This window comes from Nicotiana sylvestris, chromosome 1 (assembly GCF_000393655.2).
Source record: "Nicotiana sylvestris chromosome 1, ASM39365v2, whole genome shotgun sequence".
Classification (NCBI taxonomy): domain Eukaryota; kingdom Viridiplantae; phylum Streptophyta; class Magnoliopsida; order Solanales; family Solanaceae; genus Nicotiana; species Nicotiana sylvestris.
In genome coordinates, this window is record NC_091057.1 from 121,263,344 (window position 1) to 121,285,596 (window position 22,253).

Consider the following 22,253-nt stretch of genomic DNA (forward strand, 5'->3'; position numbering starts at 1 on the left):
TGAATGAGCTTCTGAAAAGTTCAAGTGAATGTGTTTTACCTCCCTTGATTGTATATATACATGTGTGACATCACTTATAATGAAGTAAACAAGGTAGGTAAAAAGTCTTCCCTGAAAAGTTGATTGCAGCACTGTTCCTGCACTGTAGCATGTGCATGCAGCAACTTTCCAACTGGAGAGTTGACTTCGCACAGTCTCCTCGGGAACTGGTAGGGACCTGTTCCCTCAGTTGTTCCTTCCACTCTGAAGAGTTAAATCATAATGCAAGATAGATCCCCAACCTTGAACCTTGTGATCTTAAGGTCTTGTAAATGTGTAACAAGTTCCTTATATCATCAAAACATAAAGCAAAGTACGCATGACCAAAGTACTTGTAACCTATCAATACCCTAATTTAAATAATAAATCAACCCGACCCATCACCCTTATTTAATTAAACCGACCCGACCCAGTACCCTACAATAAACCCTAATCCTATTACATTACCCCATAACTTGCTACCCTTCAACTACGGTGACCGAACATCCGAACCCCATTTTCGGCCATCGGCGTCTTCAAGACCGTCATGACCTCCACAGTTCAACAGAATATCATCATCGAGCACACAATTTTAAGCCAACGTCACTTTAACGACAACAACCAACAACATGAAAGTGGAATCCAAGAGAAAACAGAATTTACTGCCTCCTGTCATTGATGCTATATGTGCCAATGGTAAAAATCACTGAAAAACAAAAAAGAATTGCAAAGAAAAGATCAATATTCTGTTATTGACCTCCAATATGAAAGCTGAATTTTTTAAGTCCCGATAAACAAAATCAGGGGTTTAAACTATTCTGCAGCTAAAAACCAGTTGAAATGAGCACACTTTTCTAATAATGAGCTCACTTTTTATTGACCATCAATTATCGTGAGAGGAGCATTTAGAGAAGAAAGCATAGGTGAGAGAGTGGGGTAATATAACATGATCGGGGTTTATTGTAAGGTACTGGGTCGGGTCGGTTTAATAAAATAAGGGTGATGAGTCGGATTGATTTATTATTTAAATTAGAGTATAGATGGAATGCACTACATTGTGATACGTGTTAAAATTTGGTGCTAAACATTTTATTAGTAAGGTCCGTCTAAAAGAGGGTATATGTGAGCCACCTTATACACAACAAGGACATATGTGAGCCCACCTTTTATTGACGGACAAATATATATAATTTCATATAATTCACTGGAATATATGGTCCTTTTCCGTTTTTTAAATACCGTAAATTATTTGCTTTTTAACATTGGAAATGCTTAACTGATCCCCCCCCCCCCCCCCCGCTTCTCATTTTTCTTTCCTTTTCCTTTTTGCTTGTTTGGGTACATGATAATATGTCAAGAAAAGAACACATAGTTTGTTTTCCTAAGTTTGGCAATTGCTAATTCTTTAACTCCAAATAGCTTTCCAACTTCAAAAAATGTCTAATCAAAGAAACTTGTCCGCCTCCAACATTCAGACATTTAATTTGCACACAACTCTATAAATTAGGTCCTAAAAGCGTAATTTAGTCAAAGTAAAAGATGAGGGGAGCTGGGTGAAATTTTTTAAAAATTTGGAGGGTTAATGTTTACATAAGAAAATTCTATATTAATTGCAGTATGTCGACAGGGAAAGGGAAAAGTGAAAACTAAAGAAAAAGGGTTTTTTTGTGGATTTCCTCTGTAATTTCGAAATCGCTTTTGTGTTTTCGGGGTCCTTTCATATTTTTCGACTTCAACCGCAACGTATATCAACGCATAAGCGAGGGAGATTCAAAAAGAAAAGAGTAAGCTCTCCAACTGAAGGCTAAAACTACAAAGGAAATGGTGGGGCTCTTAGCCTCAAGCCCTTCACTACCTAAAATCTTTAGTTCTTTTACAGATTCCTACTCTTAGCTGTGTATTTTTATTGTAGAATTTTAGTTTTCTACTCATATGTTCTCTTGTTTTGTATAATGGGATTTGTCGGGTCGTCCAAAATTGTATCTTTGAAGTTCTTGATCGTTCATTCTGATATTTCGAGCTCTTATTTCCTTTTTTCTTTTGCTAATTCTCATTGTAGTTTTTGGGTTATGTTGGTTTGTCAGAAGTTCTTGTTTTTGCTATTTAATTCATGGTTTAAGTTAGATTGGATTTTCTCCTCTCTTTTCTCTTATATCTTGATTGTTGGTGGATTCTAGGGTTTGATTTTGTTGTGCTCTCATTGTTGGTAATTTTAAATTTCAATCCCTTTTTCTTTGTTCTGAAAAGAGATTTAATGTATACATTAACTGTGTGTGTTCAGCAGGTTGTTTTTGAAGAGTACATGTATGTTTAATTAACTTTTCTTTATGGAAGAGACTAGTACAGCAAAATTCTTGCTAAAACGGTTGAATTGTCGGACATCAGGTGGGACGTGGATATTTGGTCTTCTTATATGGACTGGGGTCCTCACCTCATGAGCTAGCTTTAGAGATCGAGTTAGGCCCAAGATACATTTCTCATCAAAAAGTGGAAGTGTATTGTAATGTCTTCTTAATTTAAAATCAATGAGTATGTTGTTTCGAGGTGCAGCAGATCCATGTCAAGTTTACAAGTAGAAAAATTGGTGTTTTTTGTCCAAGTAGGGCTTTTGAATTACTGATGTTGCACCTGATTGCAATAATATGTTTTGGGATTAGTTTTGTATAGTTTGTAAATTGGATTATTTTTCTAACTGTTCCCTGTTTATCGCGGTTTTTGTAGGCTGACAATACTTTCCTGCTTGAAGCAGCCTAGTGCTAGATATACAACCTAGTTTTGTCCTTTTGAGAGTTTCAACTGACTAAAGACTATTACTCACTTTAAGTATTTGTTCACAAAAGATGAAGCGTCGACGCGGAAGCAAAAAAGGTAACGCAAAGAAGCCTCGGACAACTGGAACGAGTGAGGATGCTCCTAATAATGGTAGTATGAATACAGAAACAAATTCTGGCACAGAAGACTCTGACAATGATGGAGTTGACTCTGGAGTTGAGGCTGAGACACCATCTTCTACCGTAACTGGTCTACCGGAAAAAACTGTAATCGCTACTTCTGGTGCACCAAGGGATAAACCTGCAGGTTTAGCAGTTTATGGGCGTATGAAAGTAAAGATCAAAACTTCAAAACCGTTAGAATCCCAGCGTACCTCTTCCGAAGCAGCTACTCCTAGTGATACTGATAAAAGTAGCCAGCAAGCTGGTCCAGAAAAACAGGTTGTTTCTAATGAGAAAATGGAAGACAGTGCAAACTCATTGCCCGAGGATAATGTAACTACCACTGGAAATGTGCCAAAAAAATCTGGAGGCATAAAGATTAAGTCTTCAAAGGGCTTTTCTTCAAGCATGAGCCCTTGTAGTAATGCTGAAATGATGAAGGAAGAGAAGACAAAACAGCAAGAGCCTGAGTTACCTCGCCGTGATTTGAGATTCAACAAGCAGGAGCTAGACACTGCTTTGGAGGTAAGCGGGACAAAGAAACCTAATCTATTTGTAATGGTGTGTTCAGAAAATGCACAGTTTTAACCTATTCCATATGTGTTGGCTTGTTGGGTTGGAAGGTTATGAGTTATAGCTGTTAGTTGGTAAGGAAGTAAAAGCGGAGAGGAGGTAGAATTGGAGGGTTACCCCTCCATATTAACTTTTCTAGTCCTCCAAAATTGGACGGATATGAGAAATTCTATGTCTTTTACTTCTCTTTCACCCTTACCTCCGCTTATGGATAGTATATCAATGAACTTCTTTTTCCTTTCCCCTCCCCATCCCTTTCATGGAACCAAACATAGTGTTTTACCATGCTTCGAAGATGCAAGTTTTTAAAGGTATCTTAAGGATATAACTTCTATGCTAAATTAATTTTATTTCCTGTCTACTTAGGTTATAAGAAAAATTATGAAAATGGATGCAGCAGAGCCCTTCAATGTTCCAGTTGATCCTATCGCTCTTGGAATTCCTGTAAGTAAATAATTTACTTTTCTAGTATCTTTCTTCCATAGTAGGAGTAATGTATTCTAGAGTTGGCTTTGTAGGTTCTAATTCAACACCAAGAATTTCATGTCCCTGTGAGAGGGTTTTGACAAGTAAATACAGAATCTGTAAAATTTGTTACACTGATTAAAGCTATTGTAAATGGTTCCCGTGTAGGCTGAAAAGTCTTATGTATATTTTGGTATTGGCAGGACCAACTTCCACTGTTCACGTATAACAAGTTCTTGTAGCATTAAGAAAGTTTCCAATTTACATCTCGATTCCAATATCATGACTGGGTTTACCTAGAAATCCTACCCCCTCCCCCCCCCCCCAAACCAAAAGCAAAAGTGATGGCTGAAAGTATGTAGAGGTTGCAGTCTCTGTTTTCTGAATAGTATTTTTAAAGCTTCAGCTATTGGTTATTCTACCTGTCCCTTTTTCCTTCCTCTAATACATTAATGATGAAATTATTCTTCAACTGGTGTGTGGGGCAGGATTATTTTGATGTTATAGATACGCCTATGGATTTCGGGACAATATGTAGTAATCTGGAAAGTGGTGTCAAGTACATGAACTCCGAGGATGTCTATAAGGATGTGCAGTATATATGGAATAACTGCTACAAATACAATAATAAGGGTGATTACGTTATGGAGCTCATGAAGCGGGTGAAAAAGAACTTTGCAAAGTACTGGACAGCAGCTGGCTTATACAGTGATCATCTGCAAAGTAAATCTCTCTAGCGCCTTAATCTATTCTCATACCAGTATCAATCTGCTGAATTTGCTTATATGTTTGTCTTCCTTTTCTGCACGCCTAGCTATTAAGCATTGTTCATCAATTTTGAATGCTCTACTCTATGCCAACTATCTACTGGCACGTGTTTGTCTTGGTTTGTGGTTTTGTCTGTTTGTTTCCATACTTGAAGCAGGTAGATTTGTTTATATGACTACAAAAAGTATCAAAGTTTGGTTTAGGGCTGGAAGAGATATATGCCTCTGGAGTCCCTTTGTTCCTTTCTCTTCTTTCTTCTGCATTTACCAAGTAAAATTTCACTTCTTTTCCAAAATTCTCTTTTCCCTTATGTGTCTGCATACAATTTGATATATCGTCATACAATACTTCATCGTTATGGAAAAGCATTAATTTAAATGTTCACTAAATAATTTCTTCTATCTTGTGTTCTCCTTGTTTGAGCCTTTAAACTGTCGCTAATCAGCATTTAACTCATTTCTTCTTTTAACCAAAATATAAAAAAAAAACTCACGTCTTCTTATCCGACTAGGTGCCGAAAGCAGTCAAACTAAGGACACTACACCTTCAAGTCATGGAAAGGAACCTACAAAAGGTGGTTCCTTTAGTCAGAAGAACAAAAGGCTTCAAGGGTATGTTGTTGTATGCTCGAATTACATACTTTTCTCATTGGCCATCACTTCTATGCAGGGTCTAGACATGTTTGTACAATGTACATGTAGAGAAATTGAACACTTATTATCATAAAACTAGCCAGAAAAAGGTTTATAAAGATGAATTTTTTTTATCTGTTAATGTAGCAATTGCGCATCATTTATTGATAAAGGTTCGAGGAGATGGAAGATAAGACGTCATTGAAAAGCACATCTTTTTTCTCAAACAGAGAATGTATAGCTATACTCCTGTCCAAACTAGATATCTCAATTGCAATATTATTAAGCCTTATCGCCTTTATGGAGCAACTGTGTGCCACAACTAATCCTATCCTTCTGGGTTTGCCTTAGACCCATGTTGCCCGGACTCTCCAAAAATGTGGCCGGATACGTGTCGGATCCTCCAAAAGTAGTGCATTTTTGAAGGATCCGACACGGGTGCGGCTACATTTTGGAGAGTCCGCGCAACATAGCCTTAGACCAAAGAAATTCTTTTCTTATGATAATTGGCTGTACCTTTTGCTTTCTCATAATTATAGGCAAATTTTGTGTAGTTTCTTGGATGGTAAGCATCTTTTCCGTCAGTTTGGAAAATGCATTCTTGCTGGCGACCCTAAGTAAGCCATTTAGTGATAGAGAGTCACTACTTGTGGCATTAGCAGGGTGATTTTTTTTATTTTTTTTTGGGGGGTGGGGGGGGGGGGTGTTTTCCATAGAAGGACGAGATCACTGGGGTTATCAGAGAGAAGTGAAGCTCAACGACTGGTTATGGGCAGCAGAGAAAGGGATGTCAGGGAATGGATTGCTCCATTGGCAGGAGGGGAGATGGTGAACTAGATGCAATGCATGAGACCTTATCTTGAAGGAGGTCGACAGTAGGAGAGAAGTCACTCGACAGGACGAAGTCATTGGAGGGAGGTCACTACTAGGGCATGCAGGATAGGAGACCAAATAATGGTAAGGGAGAAGGATGGGAAACTGCAAGTAAGCTAATTATTTGTAGTTAAAATCATGTCAATCGAGTTCAGACGCCATTTTAAAATACTGATATAGAACAAAAATATGTAGTTTTAGGTTTTCAGTGGCTCGTTTTTTCTTATACCAAAAATATCCAATTTCTTATTCATAATCACTAAAAGTTCAATCATGACGATTGCGTAACAACTAATGTACCATTTTGTCACTATATTTCTTGTCTAGTGATGTGCTCTTAAAGACAGAGCCAATTGGTGAAGATATATATGCGTTCATACCTTGACACCTATATTAAATGCCAACTAAGCAACACGAAGTGCACAACCTGTGCTTCACCGAGTTTCATAGCATAAGCGCGCTTTAAGACCTTTAACAACAATGTCCCCAATTTTTTCACAATCGTGAAACTGGCTTAATCCAGAGAAACCAAAAACACGTACTAAATGCTGGATAAATCTGATCTGGCATATTCGTGATGCTAGTCAGAATTACCAAACAGCCCCTAAAGTAAATAGGAAAACTGCATATATAATCTCCAACCATGTTTCTATTTACTTTTAATAATTTACAGTTAGCCTAGCTTCAATATCGCTATGGACTCTTCAACAAAGGTTCTGTAAAAGAAGATCCTCTTTTACATTGATTAGGAGGACTTGGAGTATTTAATTTGAGGAAATAATATAGAATAGGAAAATTCTTAAGCAAAATACAAAGGCAATTTTAATTTCTTAGAAGTTGGAAAATGCCAAAGATATATTAGTGCGATAATTTTCAATGCCAAACAAAATTAACACTGGCAGAAATAGCGTTTGATTTGGTCAAGTAAATGCCACAATTAAGAGCTACTAATATTTGGTAATTTGAATGTTGCAGAATCTTATTTAGTAGTTTACTGGTTCTTGAATCATAAGGTCACGCAATCGGAAGCCCTATCACACTTCTTTCTTAAATTCTTTCTCTGTTTTCTTTTAGAAAGTATAATCCCCTTCCCCAGACTTTTGCATGAGTTTCCGGTTTCTGCTATATACTGGTGACGTTACAAATTGGCTAAAGGTGGTAGTATGGTATCAATTTACTGTTAATACCATCACTGAAGGTGTAATCTATTTTCCTTGATTTTATTGGCTTTCCTTCAGGCTCAAGAAGCACAAGGAAGGATGCCTTTGTGCTATATGTGTGATGATACGACGCAGGCAAGAGCGGGAGGAGAGCACTCGGCTGTTGGATGACCAAGAGGCTAGTGATGATTATCCAGAGGAGAATAAACCAGAGGTATTAAAGTTTCTGTTTTGTTGCCCCTGTTTTATATATTTCTATCTGTTAAGAATACTTTGTAATTAAGAGTTTACATAAGGGAATCAATAAGAATCTGTTGAGAAAGAAGAGAAGGCCTATTTGGATTCAAGTAGCAATATACAAATATTCTAAAACAAGATGGAATATAAGAATACATAATTATAGACAAAGAATCTTCTTAATCGATCCTATTTGATCTTAGATAAGATGTCTCCTTAATTGGTATTTAAGTTGAGCAATAATTACAATATTCTTAACACTCCCCCTCAATGTTGGAACGTCTGTATCATATGCTTTAGCTTGTTGCAATTGTATCCCGTCTTGGAATTTAGAAGTGAATTTGTAAGGATATCTAATAAGTAATAGCTGGTCATTTGATTGATGAAGCTCGTTGTGATGCATCCCAATTCAGTCTTTTGCCAGGCAATGTATCTTCATGTGCTTCGTTTTTTCGTTAAATATGTAATTTGAAACAGTATGTAGTGCAACTTCTCAAAAATTAGTTTATTTGTTTTTCTCCTTCAAAAATCCGGCCTGGCAGGTGTGTTGCAGACATGAAAATAAATAATTTGTCATCTCTTTAACAAATTTTGCTTCCAGATGTGGTGGACACACATTTTGATACTTGTAATTATGTTTTATTTCTTATCTTAGACATGCTAGTTCAACCTTAATAACTTGAGGGGAATAAATAATCAAGCTGTGAATTTCTAAAGCTAAATTTCTTCATCAATTTTTGTATCCTTTTTACTTATTTCAAAGAAGGTTATTTTGAATTATCACATATGAGCTTGCGTGGTTCCTATACTTCTTTGCAGTTCTTTTAGCATCCTTACTAACTGTTCTTTATCCATTTTCATTCTAAAAGGGAACTTCACCTGTTGAAAGTCGAGAGTACACCTCATCAAATATGGAGAATTCACCTGAGCAAGGTGGTGATGCTAATCTACAAAAAAAAGGAGCAGAGAGAAAGTTAACTGAAAATCAGGGAGCTTTACATGAGAAGCTAGAGGAAGAGATGGAGAGTGAAATGGGAATCCAAAGTAAAAGTGCGGGCGTCACCTCTGAGCATTTGCAGTCAGGTCATGTGTCTGTATATGAGCGCAAAGCACATCATCATAAGCAAAATGTGGAGCCAGGTGGAGATTTGCTGAATGACACTCGAAAAGAAAATGTGCAGCATGGAGATGAAAATGCAGCAACTGGGCAACAGAGGCCAAAGGTAATTCATGGAAAGCAAATACTATGGGATAAGTATTGTTTGTACTTTTGTTTCCAGTATGCAAAAGGCACATTCTGACTATTATGGCCTAAAAAATTTTGTACAGGAGTTGCAAGACAAGTATCAGAAAGCCAAGATGTTGGAGAACCTGCGCTATCTTGAAAATCCAACAGTTATGGAGTTATCGCGAATCCTATTTGCCGATAATCAAAGATCTGTCTGGAATGGACCACATTCACTGGTTAAGCGTGAGGGTTCTGCCCGCAAGAGCTCTATTCATGCAGCTATTTCCATGTTTATGCAGTAGGTTAATTCTTTTTCCAGATGTTAATGCACGTCGAACGTGTGATTCTGAAGTTTTGGAGAAGGTCAATACAATTGATTTTCCTTTGTTCTTTTTTGGTAGTGGTCAAATGATAAGTCAAGTGTACTTTGAGGGTGATAAATTCACTCCCAGTAACTTCTTTCTTTTATAAAAATATTTGGGCGTTTCTTTGTAAACGTGGGACTACAACTGACGAAATGGATGATGTTTACTATTCAGGAATAATGATTTTAACGCATTTCAGTTCATCCTCGAGCGTTCCCAACTTTACTGCAACTATCTTGTACACAAGGGGGGAAACTGAAATTGCAGAGCCATTTGCTGAAACATAAGTCATTGAGATTCAGAACATACTGAAGAGTATAACATAGTATTGGTCTACTGGAAGTAAAGGTGAAATGAATAGAAAGTAAGTGCATAAATAAAAATAAGGTTTATTCTGCAAAAAATACATATAGTTTATGGAAAAGGGTCAAATATATCCATGTACTATTGAAAATAGTTCACATGTATCCTTCGTTATACTTTACGTTTAAATCTACCCCTGCCGTTAGCAAAGTAAACAAAAATATCCCTCTCACTAACAATTGTCCATAGTGGCACGGGACCCATCAATTGTCAAGTCTAGGTGTACTCCATGTCATAATTTTTTACAATATTTTTTAAAACAAATGACTTAACCTACCCCTTCATTAATTAAAGTCTTCTTCTCCTCTAAAGACTACCACTGCAGCATTATTCTTTAGATTTCAGCCTACTCTTAAAGGAGTTTTGAAACTAAACCAAACTCCATTTTGCAAATGCGTCGGTTTCCAAAAACCAGGATTGTGCAATCAACGTCCCACAAATATGTCCATCTCTGATGGGGATCTATCGCCAAGCTTGCCCCAAAGAAAAAAACCCAAAATGAACTTCAAATCTTTTCTTTGGCGGATTTAAATTCTATTCTTCATCAATTTTCACAGAATCTTGGCAGGCTGAAACGGTGAGAACCAACAATTTATTTGGCCATTCACTTTTTGGGTTTTTTCCTTTGGGGGCAAGCTTGGCGATGAGATCCCCATCAGAGATGGACACATTTGTGAGACGTAGATTGCACTACGTCCCACAATTCGAGTTTTTGAAAACAGACGCGTTTGCAAAATGGAGTTTGGTTTAGTTTCAAAACTCCTCTAAAAGTAAGCTGAAATCTAAAGAATAATGCTAGCAGTGGTAGAGTTTAGAGGAAGAAGATTTTAATTAAGGAAGAGGTAGGTTTAGTTATTTGTTTTAAACTAAAAAAAAATAATGATATGCACTCCACCTAGGCTTAAAAGTTGATGAATGTTGTGCCACTATGGACAACTATTAGTAACAGGGGCATTTTTGTTTACTTTACTAACGGCAGGGTAGATTTGAACGGAAAGTGAGGGTAAATATTAACTATTTCTAATAGTACAAGGGTATTTTGCCCCTTTTTCCATATAGTTTATTACACTAGAAGCAAGGTGAAATGAATAGGAAATAAGTGCATAAATGAACACTGGCTAATTCCTGCAACTCCTCAAGAAGTGCCTTCCTGGCTACCACAGAACTACATCCTGGAGTATCACTTTATGTTTTCTGTAGTGAACCTCTACTAGAGCAAAATCATTTCTCTAGTAAAAGAATGATGCCTGCTGGATTGCAAGAGGGATGAATCTCATCCGGGCCCCTAGGATTGAAGTGAGTAGTGAAGTTTCATCAGGTGCCACTATATGCACGAAATGCTAGCTGTTAACAAGAAGTTGTGCAGGCCCCTAGATCTAGAAATACATGCATAATTCATCACAGAACATCAAGCTAGTTCACTGGAAAAATTTGATTGGTTTTGTCAAGTCTCAGGAGTCAGGAGGCAGATCATATTTGACGTGTCCAAGATAAAGACCACAAGCAGGAGCCATCGGACTTGCAGCAGTGATGGATTTTGCTTCAAGGATGCGTTTTACTGAAATGATGCATCAAAGATAAATCAGTGGTCAGACAAAACCCTCTATATCCGCTGACATCAGACGTATAGCATAAGAGCAATACCATCAGGAACTGTTAGATCTCCAGCCCCAACTGCTTTAAGGACTCCAACAAGCAGCCTAACCTGCATAAGATTTATTTTTAATAATTGATGTGTGAAACCTATTTGATAGAAAATGACAAATTTGATGATATCAGCTTGGTACTAAATGCAAGATCCAGAAGCTTGCACACATTGTTCCCATGTGTTATTAGTGTTTGTATCTATGTATTAGTCCGAATCCATCAACTCCATCTTTCTCTTTATTTAAATAAATCCAGAAATACCATTTACCCACTCAATTTCTCGGAAACAAACCTCAAAAAGCAAAAAGATAAGTCAATTTTGTTAAAAGTTGCTCAAAAAACAGCAAACCCAGACCATCTCATGTGATACGATTGATTTGGCATGGAGACTAAAGAGTAGTTCGAGTTAATTGTTAAGTTTCATGTGTAAATGTTTTAAGGAAAAAATCCGGTAACAATGTTAAATCAAACTCTTGGATCACGTAAAGGTTGTATTAGACATTATTATTCTGAAACGACAAAATTTTCAAACTAGAATATGAAAGTGTTTCACCTAAAACTGAGACTAAATAAGTAATGTGATACAAAAATTATCTTTTCCCTAGTCCAATTTTTGCACTTTATTTATCATTTATCAACGTCTCTTTTGGTTGGGGAGGTAAAAAAACCAGTAAAAAGCAAAGACAACAAAAATTTGGAAGAATCCAAATACCAACCTGATGGTAAAGGAAAGATCGTGCTCTTGCTGTCACCACAAAGCAACGGTGTTTTCTTCTTAGGCCAAAGTCTTGGCAAGCCTCGCCATTTGTGCCGTCTGACTTCCCCTCATTGGAGGTCAAAGAAGTATGGGAATGGTCGGTGTCTGAACCCAAGGATACAGTTGGATCTTCCATCACACTATTGCTCCGTAGTCTCTCTGAGATTGATGGAAAATATGGAGTTGAAACAACCTCAGTAACGTTAAGTTCTTCCAAAGTTCTGATGGGTGAGTTTGCCTGTTAATGTTTGAAAGCAGCAAATATAAATATTAAAATATTAAATTTATCCGGAGTTCCTACGGAAATCTTAATGGGACGAGTGGAAAAGAAGATAATTTAGGTGTAACAAGCATTTTCACATAAGAAGATAATGTCTTGTTTATGCCATTATTTACAAATCACCCAAACTTGCTACAATGCCTATTTTCCCATGATATAACGCAACAACAACAACAACAACAACAACAACAACAACTCAGTGTAATCCCACAAGTGGGGTCTGGGGAGGGTAATATGTACGCAGACCTTACCTCTACCCCGAGGGGCAGAGAAGCTGTTTCCAGGAGACCCTCGGCTCAAAGAGGCAACAAGAGACACTATATTAGTACTATCAATAGACTCATAATAAAACAACATAAACTACCGTAAAATCCATAACATTACATAAATTCCATAAAAAACAAAGTAACAACAATATAAGAGATATAGGAAATACGAGAAAGATGTAAGGTATTAATACACAGAAGATAAAGCCCATCATCAATAGTTGATCAATAGCATTCTAAGACTAATTCCTAACTGGCTAGTCTCACTCTAGTGCGCTGTAAAAAAGACATCACAATTTCCCCTAACCTACAACCTTAATGCTCGATCTGCACAATTCCCTGTTTAGGGTCATGTCCTCAGTAACCCTAAGTCGCGCCATATCCTGCCTGATCACCTCTCCCCAATACTTCTTAGGTCTCCCTCTACCTCTCCTCGTACCCACCACCGCCAGTCGTTCACACCTTCTCACCGGTGCATCAGTGTTCCTCCTCTGAATGTGCCCGAACCATCTGAGTCTTGCTTCCCGCATCTTGTCCTCCATGGGGGCCACACCCACCTTCTCTCGAATATCTTCATTTCTAATCTTATCCTTCCTTGTATGCCCGCACATCCACCTCAACATCCTCATCTCTGCAACTTTCATCCTCTGGATGTGTGAGATCTTCACCGGCCAACACTCGGTCCCATACAACATAGCAGGCCTAACCACTGCCCTATAAAATTTACCTTTCAGTAACAGTGGCACTTTCTTGTCACACAGGACTCCCGTCGCTAACCTCCATTTCATCCACCCCACCCCTATACGGTGTGTGACATCCTCGTCGATCTCCCCGGACCCCTGAATAAACGACCCCAGGTACTTGAAACTACCCCTCTTAGGGATGACTTGAGAATCAAGCCTCACTTCCACTCCCGCTTCCGTCGGCTCTGCCCCAAATTTGCACTCAAGGTATTCCGTCTTCGTCCTGCTCAACCTGAAACCTTTGGACTCAAGGGTATGTCTCCAAACCTCTAACCTCTCGCTGACGCCGCGTCGTGTCTCGTCGATTAGGACTATGTCATCAGCAAATAGCATGCACCATGGCACCTCCCCTGAATATGATGCGTTATAGCATCCATCACCAGGGCAAATAGGAAAGGGCTGAATGCAGACCCTTGGTGCAACCCCGTACTAACCGGAAAATAATCTGAATCGCCTCCTGCTGTCCTAACCCGAGTCTTAGCTCCATCATACATGTCCTTAATCGCCCTAATGTAGGCAACCGGGACCCCTTTAGCCTCTAAGCATCTCCATAAGACCTCCCTAGGAACCCTGTCGTACGCTTTCTCTAGATCGATAAACACCATGTGGAGATCCTTCTTCTTATCCCTGTATTGTTCCACCATCCTCCTAATAAGGTGGATAGCTTCTGTGGTAGATCGCCCCGGCATGAACCCGAACTGGTTGTCTGAAATAGACACCGTCCTTCGCACTCTCATTTCTACCACTCTCTCCCAGACTTTCATGGTATGACTTAGTAATTTAATACCCCTATAGTTGTTACAGATCTGGATATCGCCTTTGTTCTTATACAACGGGACCATTGTACTCCACCTCCACTCTTCGGGCATCCTATTAGTCTTGGATATAACATTAAGCAACTTAGTAAGCCATTCCAAGCCTGCTCTACCCACACACCTCCAAAGCTCAACCGGAATTTCATCTGGTCCGGTAGCTCTGCCCCTTCTCATCTTACGCATTGCCTCCATGACCTCATCGACCTCAATGTCCCGACAATCACTTAGTACATGGGGGCTTTCGGCGTTCCTCAATTCATCTAGTACAATATCCTGATCCCCTTCCTCATTTAGAAGTTTATGAAAGTAGGTCTGCCATCACCTCTTTATCTGGTCATCCCCCAACAAAACTTTGTCGTCCTCATCTTTTTGCACCTCACTTGGTCCAAATCCCGAGCCGTCCTCTCTCTCACCTTAGCGAGTCGGAGTAACTTCTTCTCCCCGCCTTTGTTCCCTAGTTCCTCATGCAAACGAGCAAAAGCTGTCGTCTTTGCCTCCGTCACTGCCATCTTTGCCTCCTTCCTAGCTACCTTATATCTCGCAATGTTCGCTCTCTTCTCCTCCTCTCCAGTGCTCCCCACTAACCGCAGGTAAGCCACCTTCTTCGCTTCCACTTTACCTTGTACAACTGCATTCCACCACCAGTCTCCTTTGTGGCCACCGGTGCGGCCTGAAGATACCCCTAACACCTCTCTCGCCGCCTTCCTTATATAGTCCGCCGTTGTCGACCACATAGTGTTTGCGTCCCCACTACTTCTCCAAGCTCCCATTGCCGACAATCTTCATTCCCATGATATAACGCAATGAGGTTAATTAACTTTATTCATCCATGCAATGGAAATGACAACACATCAAGAAGTAAAGAAGTATAACTAGCAGCTGAAGACAGATTACAACTATAAATCTCCATCACAATGGATAGACTCATTTCATAGTTCAGTTAAAAGTTTTAAAGATTTGTCAGTCCAGTCCTTTTTCTGTTTCCTTTCCCTTTAATTCCTTTTGATATTCAACATACGTCCTGTGGCCTCGCATTGGCAACTGGAACTTGGATGCAGAGGAAGCACATTCCTAAACCAATAGCCTAGCCAAGTGTTCTGTTTAATAGATCACAAAGATCATTTAACTAACAGTAAAAAGTTTTTAGCCTTGAGATTCCAGAATATCTATTCAACTACCCATTCAAAAGGAATATAAAGTATAGGTACAATAAAACAACTCAGCAAACTAATATGGCTAAAGAAATTGGTAGCTAGTAGAGGCGTATGATCAAATGGAGCTGAAACATTACTTATGACTCGACAGCTTGATAGCAAGATAAAAGAGAGAAAAATAGAGTTTCTTCCTCTAACCTAGAGCATAAGTCAATTTTCCAACAGATTGACAAAATATATACTACGTAATCATCTTTGTACATTTCTGCAGTCAGTTGTCATGCAATGGCAATAACTGTCGGAAAATATTTCAACCATCTACCTTTCCAGTAGGCCTATTTTGCTCCATATTTTCAAAGGAAAATCATAAAAAGTATTTACTGTATACAAGTCAAGATTTTTGGCGAATATGTTGAAAGAAGAGAAACATAAGGTAGAAATGTAAAACAAGAGATAAAAAACACTGCTACTTATCCAGGAAAGAAAGGCTGACCTGACAAGCAGCTGCTCTGAAAGAACTGAAATCATGACGTCCAACAAGAACGTTGCATGCCTTCTGGAAAATACACAAAACAATTCCATTATAGAGGATCAGAAAACCAACATATAAAAAGATTTGTCCAGTTAGTCAACCTGCATGGCAGGAAGATCCAGACTCTCAGGCACATGCCAAGCTCGGTCTTTCTCGAAGCTTGATGCCCACTCCGGCCCAGATAACAAGCGGTAGAAGTACCTAAAACAAGATTCTCAAGGACCAACTTCAGTCATCTCATAATCACAAGTGTCACATGGAATGATTGGCAAACCAAGATTTAGCATGTCATGTTAAGTGTGTGAACTGTGAAGTGGGTACCCAAATATTGAGTGTCTCAGACTGGCAGCGCCTTATGGGAGCAAAAATTTACTTAGATTAAAATCACCATTATTCTGCTAAACATCAACTCTCAAAATGGATAGAGAACAATAAGGAGTAACATCATCCTAGCCGGACAGAAGACTATTCCCTGGGGCTAACATTCCACGCACACATCAGAAAATCAATTTTAAGAGATGGCATGTCACATAACCATTTGAGCATGTACAGATTCAGTATGCAAACTAATTCTACATGATCAAGATATTGATACCTACGTGCGTTCTTGAGCTTTATATCTGGCATGAAAATCAGCTGGAACACGCCGAATGTCAATAACCATTATATCACCCCCGTTCTTCTGCAAGCAAACCATAATGAAGAAAAATAGTGAGTACTTCCAGATAAAACGTTAGGAGATATAAGGATTTGGTATCATGACAATTGACTTCACTACCACCAAAACATGTGAATCCGAGTTTCACTCTTAATATAATTTAACAGACTTAATACCAATTTGATTAATATCATGTTTTGTTGCAGGAAATGAAAGGTAACAGTAAAAGGAGAGAGAAATGAGTGGTTTACATGGTTGAAGTATCCATAATTTACTTCTAGTCGATTGGAACGAATGAGTAAGGTGGCGCGCAGGATTTCCCATCCCTTCCTCGTTTACTCCGGCTTCTTTCTCACTTGCTTCTCGAAACGTGGGAAATAGCTCTTACCTCTCCACATTTATTTCCATTCCTCCGACCCTCCTATTTCTCCCCCAACCAAACATAAGAGTAAAGTAACAAAAGAAGTTACCTTGCTACTCTTCCTGCCTTTTGCCATTCTCTCTGTATGTCTTATCTTCCTACGGGGACTTAACGAAGTTCGGACTTTGAAGAACAAGGATTTGACTTTCTTTTAAGGTTCGACGAACAAGGATTTGACTTAACTTCATGCCCATCATAAAAGGCACAATCCTACCTGACTGAATGTAATCGAACCGATGTAAATTTCACCTGACTGTCTCAGTGATACAATTCTAGTTTTAACCTTACAGTCTACATTAACCTTGTTCATCACATAAAAGGGTTCTTGCTTATTTTCCTTTTACGCAGGAGTAGGACATCACCATTTATTCAAGGAGATAATCCAAGGACAATTGGGCAAAGATGATCATCCTCTTGCTCCTGTAAGACCTCAAATCATCTTCTGCAATAATCCCCACAAATTTGAAGTTTGGCGTAGACAAATTCGGATTAAACATATTATTAGCAATCAGTACAAAAAAGAGGAATATCACATTTTTATCGAACTCCCTCCATTTTTCACAAGCATATCGTTTTTCTAGTGACCAGTTATTATTCGTTGTCCATCTGAACAAAAATGAGCCAAGTATGAGTTGAAAAATGACCTTTACATGATGGCGTGATTGATGTGATAACTTGTGCATTTATACAGAAAATGCGACTTTTGAAGCTTAAAGTGAATATTATCCCCACTACATTTTTTTTAAAGTACTATTTAATTCGAGAAGTATTATCAGAAATACACTTTAGCGCGCCAAAATTGCTCAACATTTACAGCTGTGCATTAATGACGAGATTACTGAAAACACTTGAAGAACTCTGCTGATTCATTATAAAGAAAGAAGACAATTTAAAGATCAGAACTTTGAAGAGCCTCCATATGCACATAAAAAGAAGAAAAGATTCCCCAAAAAAAGGGAACAAACTTCCCAAAGGAAACATAACAGAAAGATCAGTCAAGTTCAAAATTAGGACTTTTGGAGGATGATACAAAATTACAACGCGAAATGGCTTCCTGGCCACTTAAACTTGCATCAGTTTGTAAAGCCGATATATGAACTTTTGGGTTTCCCATTTGAACACCTTTACTTGAGAAAATAGATACTAATAAACACTTTTGACCGTTGGTTATGCTTATGTAGCAATATTAAAGCTGATGTGGTCAATTGCGTGTTAATCACGTGTATAAAGCGCGTGAATACGATAAATTTTTTTTAAAAAAAAAAGATCCACCTCTATTTATTCCTCCCCGTACCCTTACCCCTGCCCCTTCCTTTTCTTCACTCATTGTCGCCACCCCGTAATCCCTCATCCATCCATTTCTCTTCTTTCTCCTTTATTCCCAATTAAGCCTGTAACAAAATTTTTGATAAATCACACTCCAAAGCTTCATATTAAACCGTTATATTTGTTTATTCTTCAATTTTTCACTATCAATCACACTCCAATATATATGTACGTCGTGCTAAAATTATTTTCTGATTTGTTCTGGTTCGTCAGAATTCCGGTTTGATAAGGCGGATAAGAGAGAATCGGGTCCACCAAAGCGAAGTGCTGATACTGTAGTTTCAAAGAGCTTGCCTCCGACGTTGAGCTTCACACGGTCGTTGACTTGGCTTTGAATTGTTGTACGTCGTGCTCCGTTGATTACACTTATATATATGTACGTCATGCTGAAATTATCTACTGATTTGTTGGGGAAAAATGGGTCTGATTTCGATCATGGTCGCTGCTTTGATTTGTTGAAATTATTTGTTGATTTGTTGGGAAAAGTTGAGTCTGATTTCAATCATGGTAAAAGTTGTTCACTGCTTCATGATTTTTCTCTTTGATCTTTGGAGGTGGTAATTTTAGTCTTTTAGTTTTGGTGATATTTTCCTTGTAATTTTTTGTGGTAAAAGGTTTTGCAAATAGTTCATATTTTCTTGGTGAGAAGATGATAAACAATGAAAGTGAAAGGTATTGGGTGGGATAGAAAACAGAGAATTACCGGAGCCGTTGCCGATGATAAAATCTAAAGTTTTTCAAATTGATTCCTAGTTCGATAAGGTTTTTTTCCGGCGGGTTCTGAGGGAGTGGAAGGGATATGTGTAGAAAAAATTAATTTGATAAAAAAAAAGTGGGACCTTAGTGGCCAGGAAGTCATTTCGCCAAATTACAAATATCAGGAATCAGAACTTGCTAGATGAAGAACTAAACCTGTAAAAAATGGTTCACAGCTCTTTGTACCACCAAAGGTTCATGAGGAGGTAACTGCACGGGAACAATGCAAGCAATAAAATTTAGAAGAGCTAACTTAAATGAATAAAGATGTACAATAACCTTAAAACGCAATTTATTTGGATAGTGCAAGTCTCAATTAGCAAGATTTAGTATGAGACCTCATAGCTGAACAGCTCAGAAGTTAGTTAGAGCTTATATATTTGCAAGGAATAGAACAAAATTGGTCACTCAGTCATGTGTACAGATAACTATGAGGGCTAAATAACACAAAATACAAACAGAAAGTACCACTTCACCAGGTTTCCTTTTGCTTATCCTTTCAACATCTACATGGCAAACATTTGATAAAGCGTGTACTCCAGCATCCTAAAGATAAATCGAGAAAAGCTGTAAGTGTGAATTGATATTTAACATTTTGAAATTTCCTGTGAGCTAAATAGAAATAAATAACCATCTTTCACAGGAAATTGGATCCGCTGAAAAGGAAAGAAGAAAATTAGTAAAAGGATGTCATTATCAAACCGGAAAATTACAGTGCTTTATTCAAGAAAAACTTTTTGAAAATGCATAAAAGTTTTTCCATTTGGGCAAAATTGTGCCTCTTCCATGACAACCCCACAGAGAACATTTCTTTGCCACCTATCGTTGACCAGTGATTTCACTAACAGGTTTCAACATTGACTCAGTAGAGATAAAAAAAATACAACTGATTTCTATAGTCAAGATTGCAAAAAAAGTAAATATGAACACTGAAAAAAAAGGTGGTAACCCGACAGAGAAGGATGAAGAGTAGATGAGAAAGGGTAAGCGCCTAATAACTCTTCACTTTCACAATATTATTATTCCTCAAATAGCAAAAAATAAACTTGATCAAAAAAATATTAGCACAAAATAAAAGCTGGGTACTTTATAAAAAGAGAAAGGAAATGATTAGAAGTATAGAGGAAGTTTTAACATCAAATTGATACTTCCACATCTAGTAGATTTAAATTCAAAGATTGAATTCTGAAGACAAAACATAAACGATTCCTAATACTCAAAACAATCAATATCGCGTCTGAGCTCCGGATAATCCACGTTATATATTTCTGATGCAAGATATGAAACAGGAAATAATAATACATTGACACGTGATTAGGCGTAGCTAATAATAATAATAACCAGAAACAAAACAAACTTACAGTTCGACTGGAGCAAAATATAGACACTGGCTGTCCAACAAACTTCTGAAATGCTTCCTGCAAAACAGAAAAGAATAAACGTTTCTCAACTGCTGCATTTATCGAGAATTAGAAATCCTTACTCAATTTGAAATAGAAATGATAAATTTACCTCAAGTACACCGACTACAGTTCTACAATTAGTTTGTTGCTGTGCGCCGGCGAAGCGAGTTCCTATATACTCGATTGCTATCAAGTACCGCTGTAGCCGAGGATTAGGATTCATTGGTCTAGTAACTGACTCTTTCTGCTCTTCCTCTTCAACGACTTCGACGGCGATGTTGTCGTCGTTTACCTTGGCGATTTTGGAACGCCGTTGGGGAGATTCAGCCCGTGGATCGAGCGAGTGCTTACTAATCTCCGAGATCAACGGTTGTGATTGATCGTCTGTCATTTGCACTGTTTTTGGAGTTGTAGTTCTCAACGTTAGAAATGCTATATGAGGGTTTAAGGGAATTTTGGTGGGAGCCCGAATAATGATGGATCCGCCCCGACTTCTTTTCTTTTTATACTTTTCTACTTAATTTATCGGGAGAAATTCAAAAATAGTCATATTTACAACTGATCGTTTAAAAACAGCTCAGTTTCAAAAGTAATTGAAATTTAGTCACTTTTCATGTAAAGATAAATATGAGCGAAAACACTGTTCAAAACGAAAAAATACGCCAGTATATTATACTGGAGTTCCAGCATAAGTATGTTTGAACTCCAGCATATTATACTAGAGTTCCAGGATAAGTATGCTGGAACTCCAGCATAATATGATGGAGTTCCAGCATAAGTACACTAGAACTCCAGCATAATATATTGGAGTTCCAGCAAGTATAATTGTCCAGGATAATATACTGGAGTTTGGAGCACCAGTGCTTCAGTCTCCAGTATATTATACTGGAGCCAGCAAAGTATACCGGTCCAGCATAATATGCTGGAGTTTATATACAGGTGCACCGAACTCCAGTATATTATGCTGAACTGGTCTCTGTTGCAGCAAAATAGTGGCTATTTTCATTGACTTCGTAAACGCTGGTTATTTTTGAATGACCATTCCGAAAACTGACTATACCGTTCTATTTTTACTAATTTCTCGCACGTGTATACCGTGTCATGTCATATTTTTTTGTAAAATAATATTATTAAAATAAATTTGAGTATATCATTATACATGAAACAGATACAATTGTTTCTGTTGATCATCCTATGGTTACTTGTCTGTCGGTCAAGAAGACTAAATTGTCGTTTAAACCTACAAAAATAAATAATAGAATTTTATTTGGATACACACGATATCATTAATAAAGGAAAGATAAATAACTGTAGAATATAATACAAATTAAAATGGTTATTATAGGCCTAATAACACCTTTCGTGTTTTGAATTTTTGTATGATTTTATTATCCACTTCACATTATAATCATTTTGATTTGCTGAATCTGAGGTGGTTAGGCGTGCAAAATCTATCTATATATCTATATCTATATATATTAAAGCAAGAAAGTTACCATATATAATTGACATTATGGTTAAGCCAAGTGGCAAACTAATAAATGTCAATAATATATGGTAAATTTATTCTATATTTAACTATTTTAGTTAAATATAAATATAATATATATATATATATATATATATATATATATATATATATATATATGAAATTTGAATTAAAAGATAATTTTGAATTTATAGATAAAGTTCTAAAGCTCGAATCTCTCTCTATATATATATATTAAAGCAAAAAAGTTACCGTATATAATTGACATTATGGTTAAGCCAAGTGGCAAGCTAATAAATGTCAATAGTATATGGTAAATTTATTCTATATTTGACTATTTTAGTTAAATACAAATATAATATATATATATATATGAAATTTGAATTAAAAG

General features: G+C 37.5%; 2 protein-coding genes across 4 annotated transcripts; one reads left to right on the forward strand and one right to left on the reverse strand.

The window, feature by feature from the left end:
- Positions 1-1,458: 1,458 nt before the first annotated feature.
- LOC104232093 (uncharacterized) lies at positions 1,459-9,383 on the forward strand. Of its 2 annotated transcripts, none has more exons than XM_009785191.2 (8): positions 1,459-1,842; positions 2,740-3,476; positions 3,891-3,968; positions 4,478-4,712; positions 5,269-5,368; positions 7,501-7,636; positions 8,529-8,882; positions 8,989-9,383. In XM_009785191.2, the coding sequence occupies exons 2-8, from the start codon at positions 2,859-2,861 to the stop codon at positions 9,187-9,189; spliced, it is 1,722 nt and encodes a 573-aa protein (XP_009783493.1). In that variant the 5' UTR covers positions 1,459-1,842; positions 2,740-2,858; the 3' UTR covers positions 9,190-9,383. The 2 variants fall into 2 exon arrangements, with proteins under 2 accessions (XP_009783493.1, XP_009783494.1); XM_009785192.2 differs by having other exon boundaries at positions 1,459-1,802.
- A 1,213-nt stretch (positions 9,384-10,596) lies between these two features.
- Positions 10,597-20,842, reverse strand: LOC104232094 (uncharacterized). 2 transcript variants are annotated; one of them, XM_009785193.2, is made up of 10 exons: positions 20,483-20,842; positions 20,332-20,388; positions 19,439-19,516; positions 19,127-19,180; positions 16,409-16,491; positions 15,911-16,010; positions 15,771-15,833; positions 11,979-12,257; positions 11,260-11,320; positions 10,597-11,173 (listed from the first exon to the last, which is right to left on the reverse strand). In XM_009785193.2, exons 1-10 carry the CDS (start codon positions 20,762-20,764, stop codon positions 11,067-11,069), a joined length of 1,164 nt encoding a protein of 387 aa, XP_009783495.1. In that variant the 5' UTR covers positions 20,765-20,842; the 3' UTR covers positions 10,597-11,066. The 2 variants fall into 2 exon arrangements, with proteins under 2 accessions (XP_009783495.1, XP_009783497.1); XM_009785195.2 differs by lacking the exon at positions 19,127-19,180 and having other exon boundaries at positions 20,483-20,813.
- Between the last annotated feature and the right edge of the window lie 1,411 nt (positions 20,843-22,253).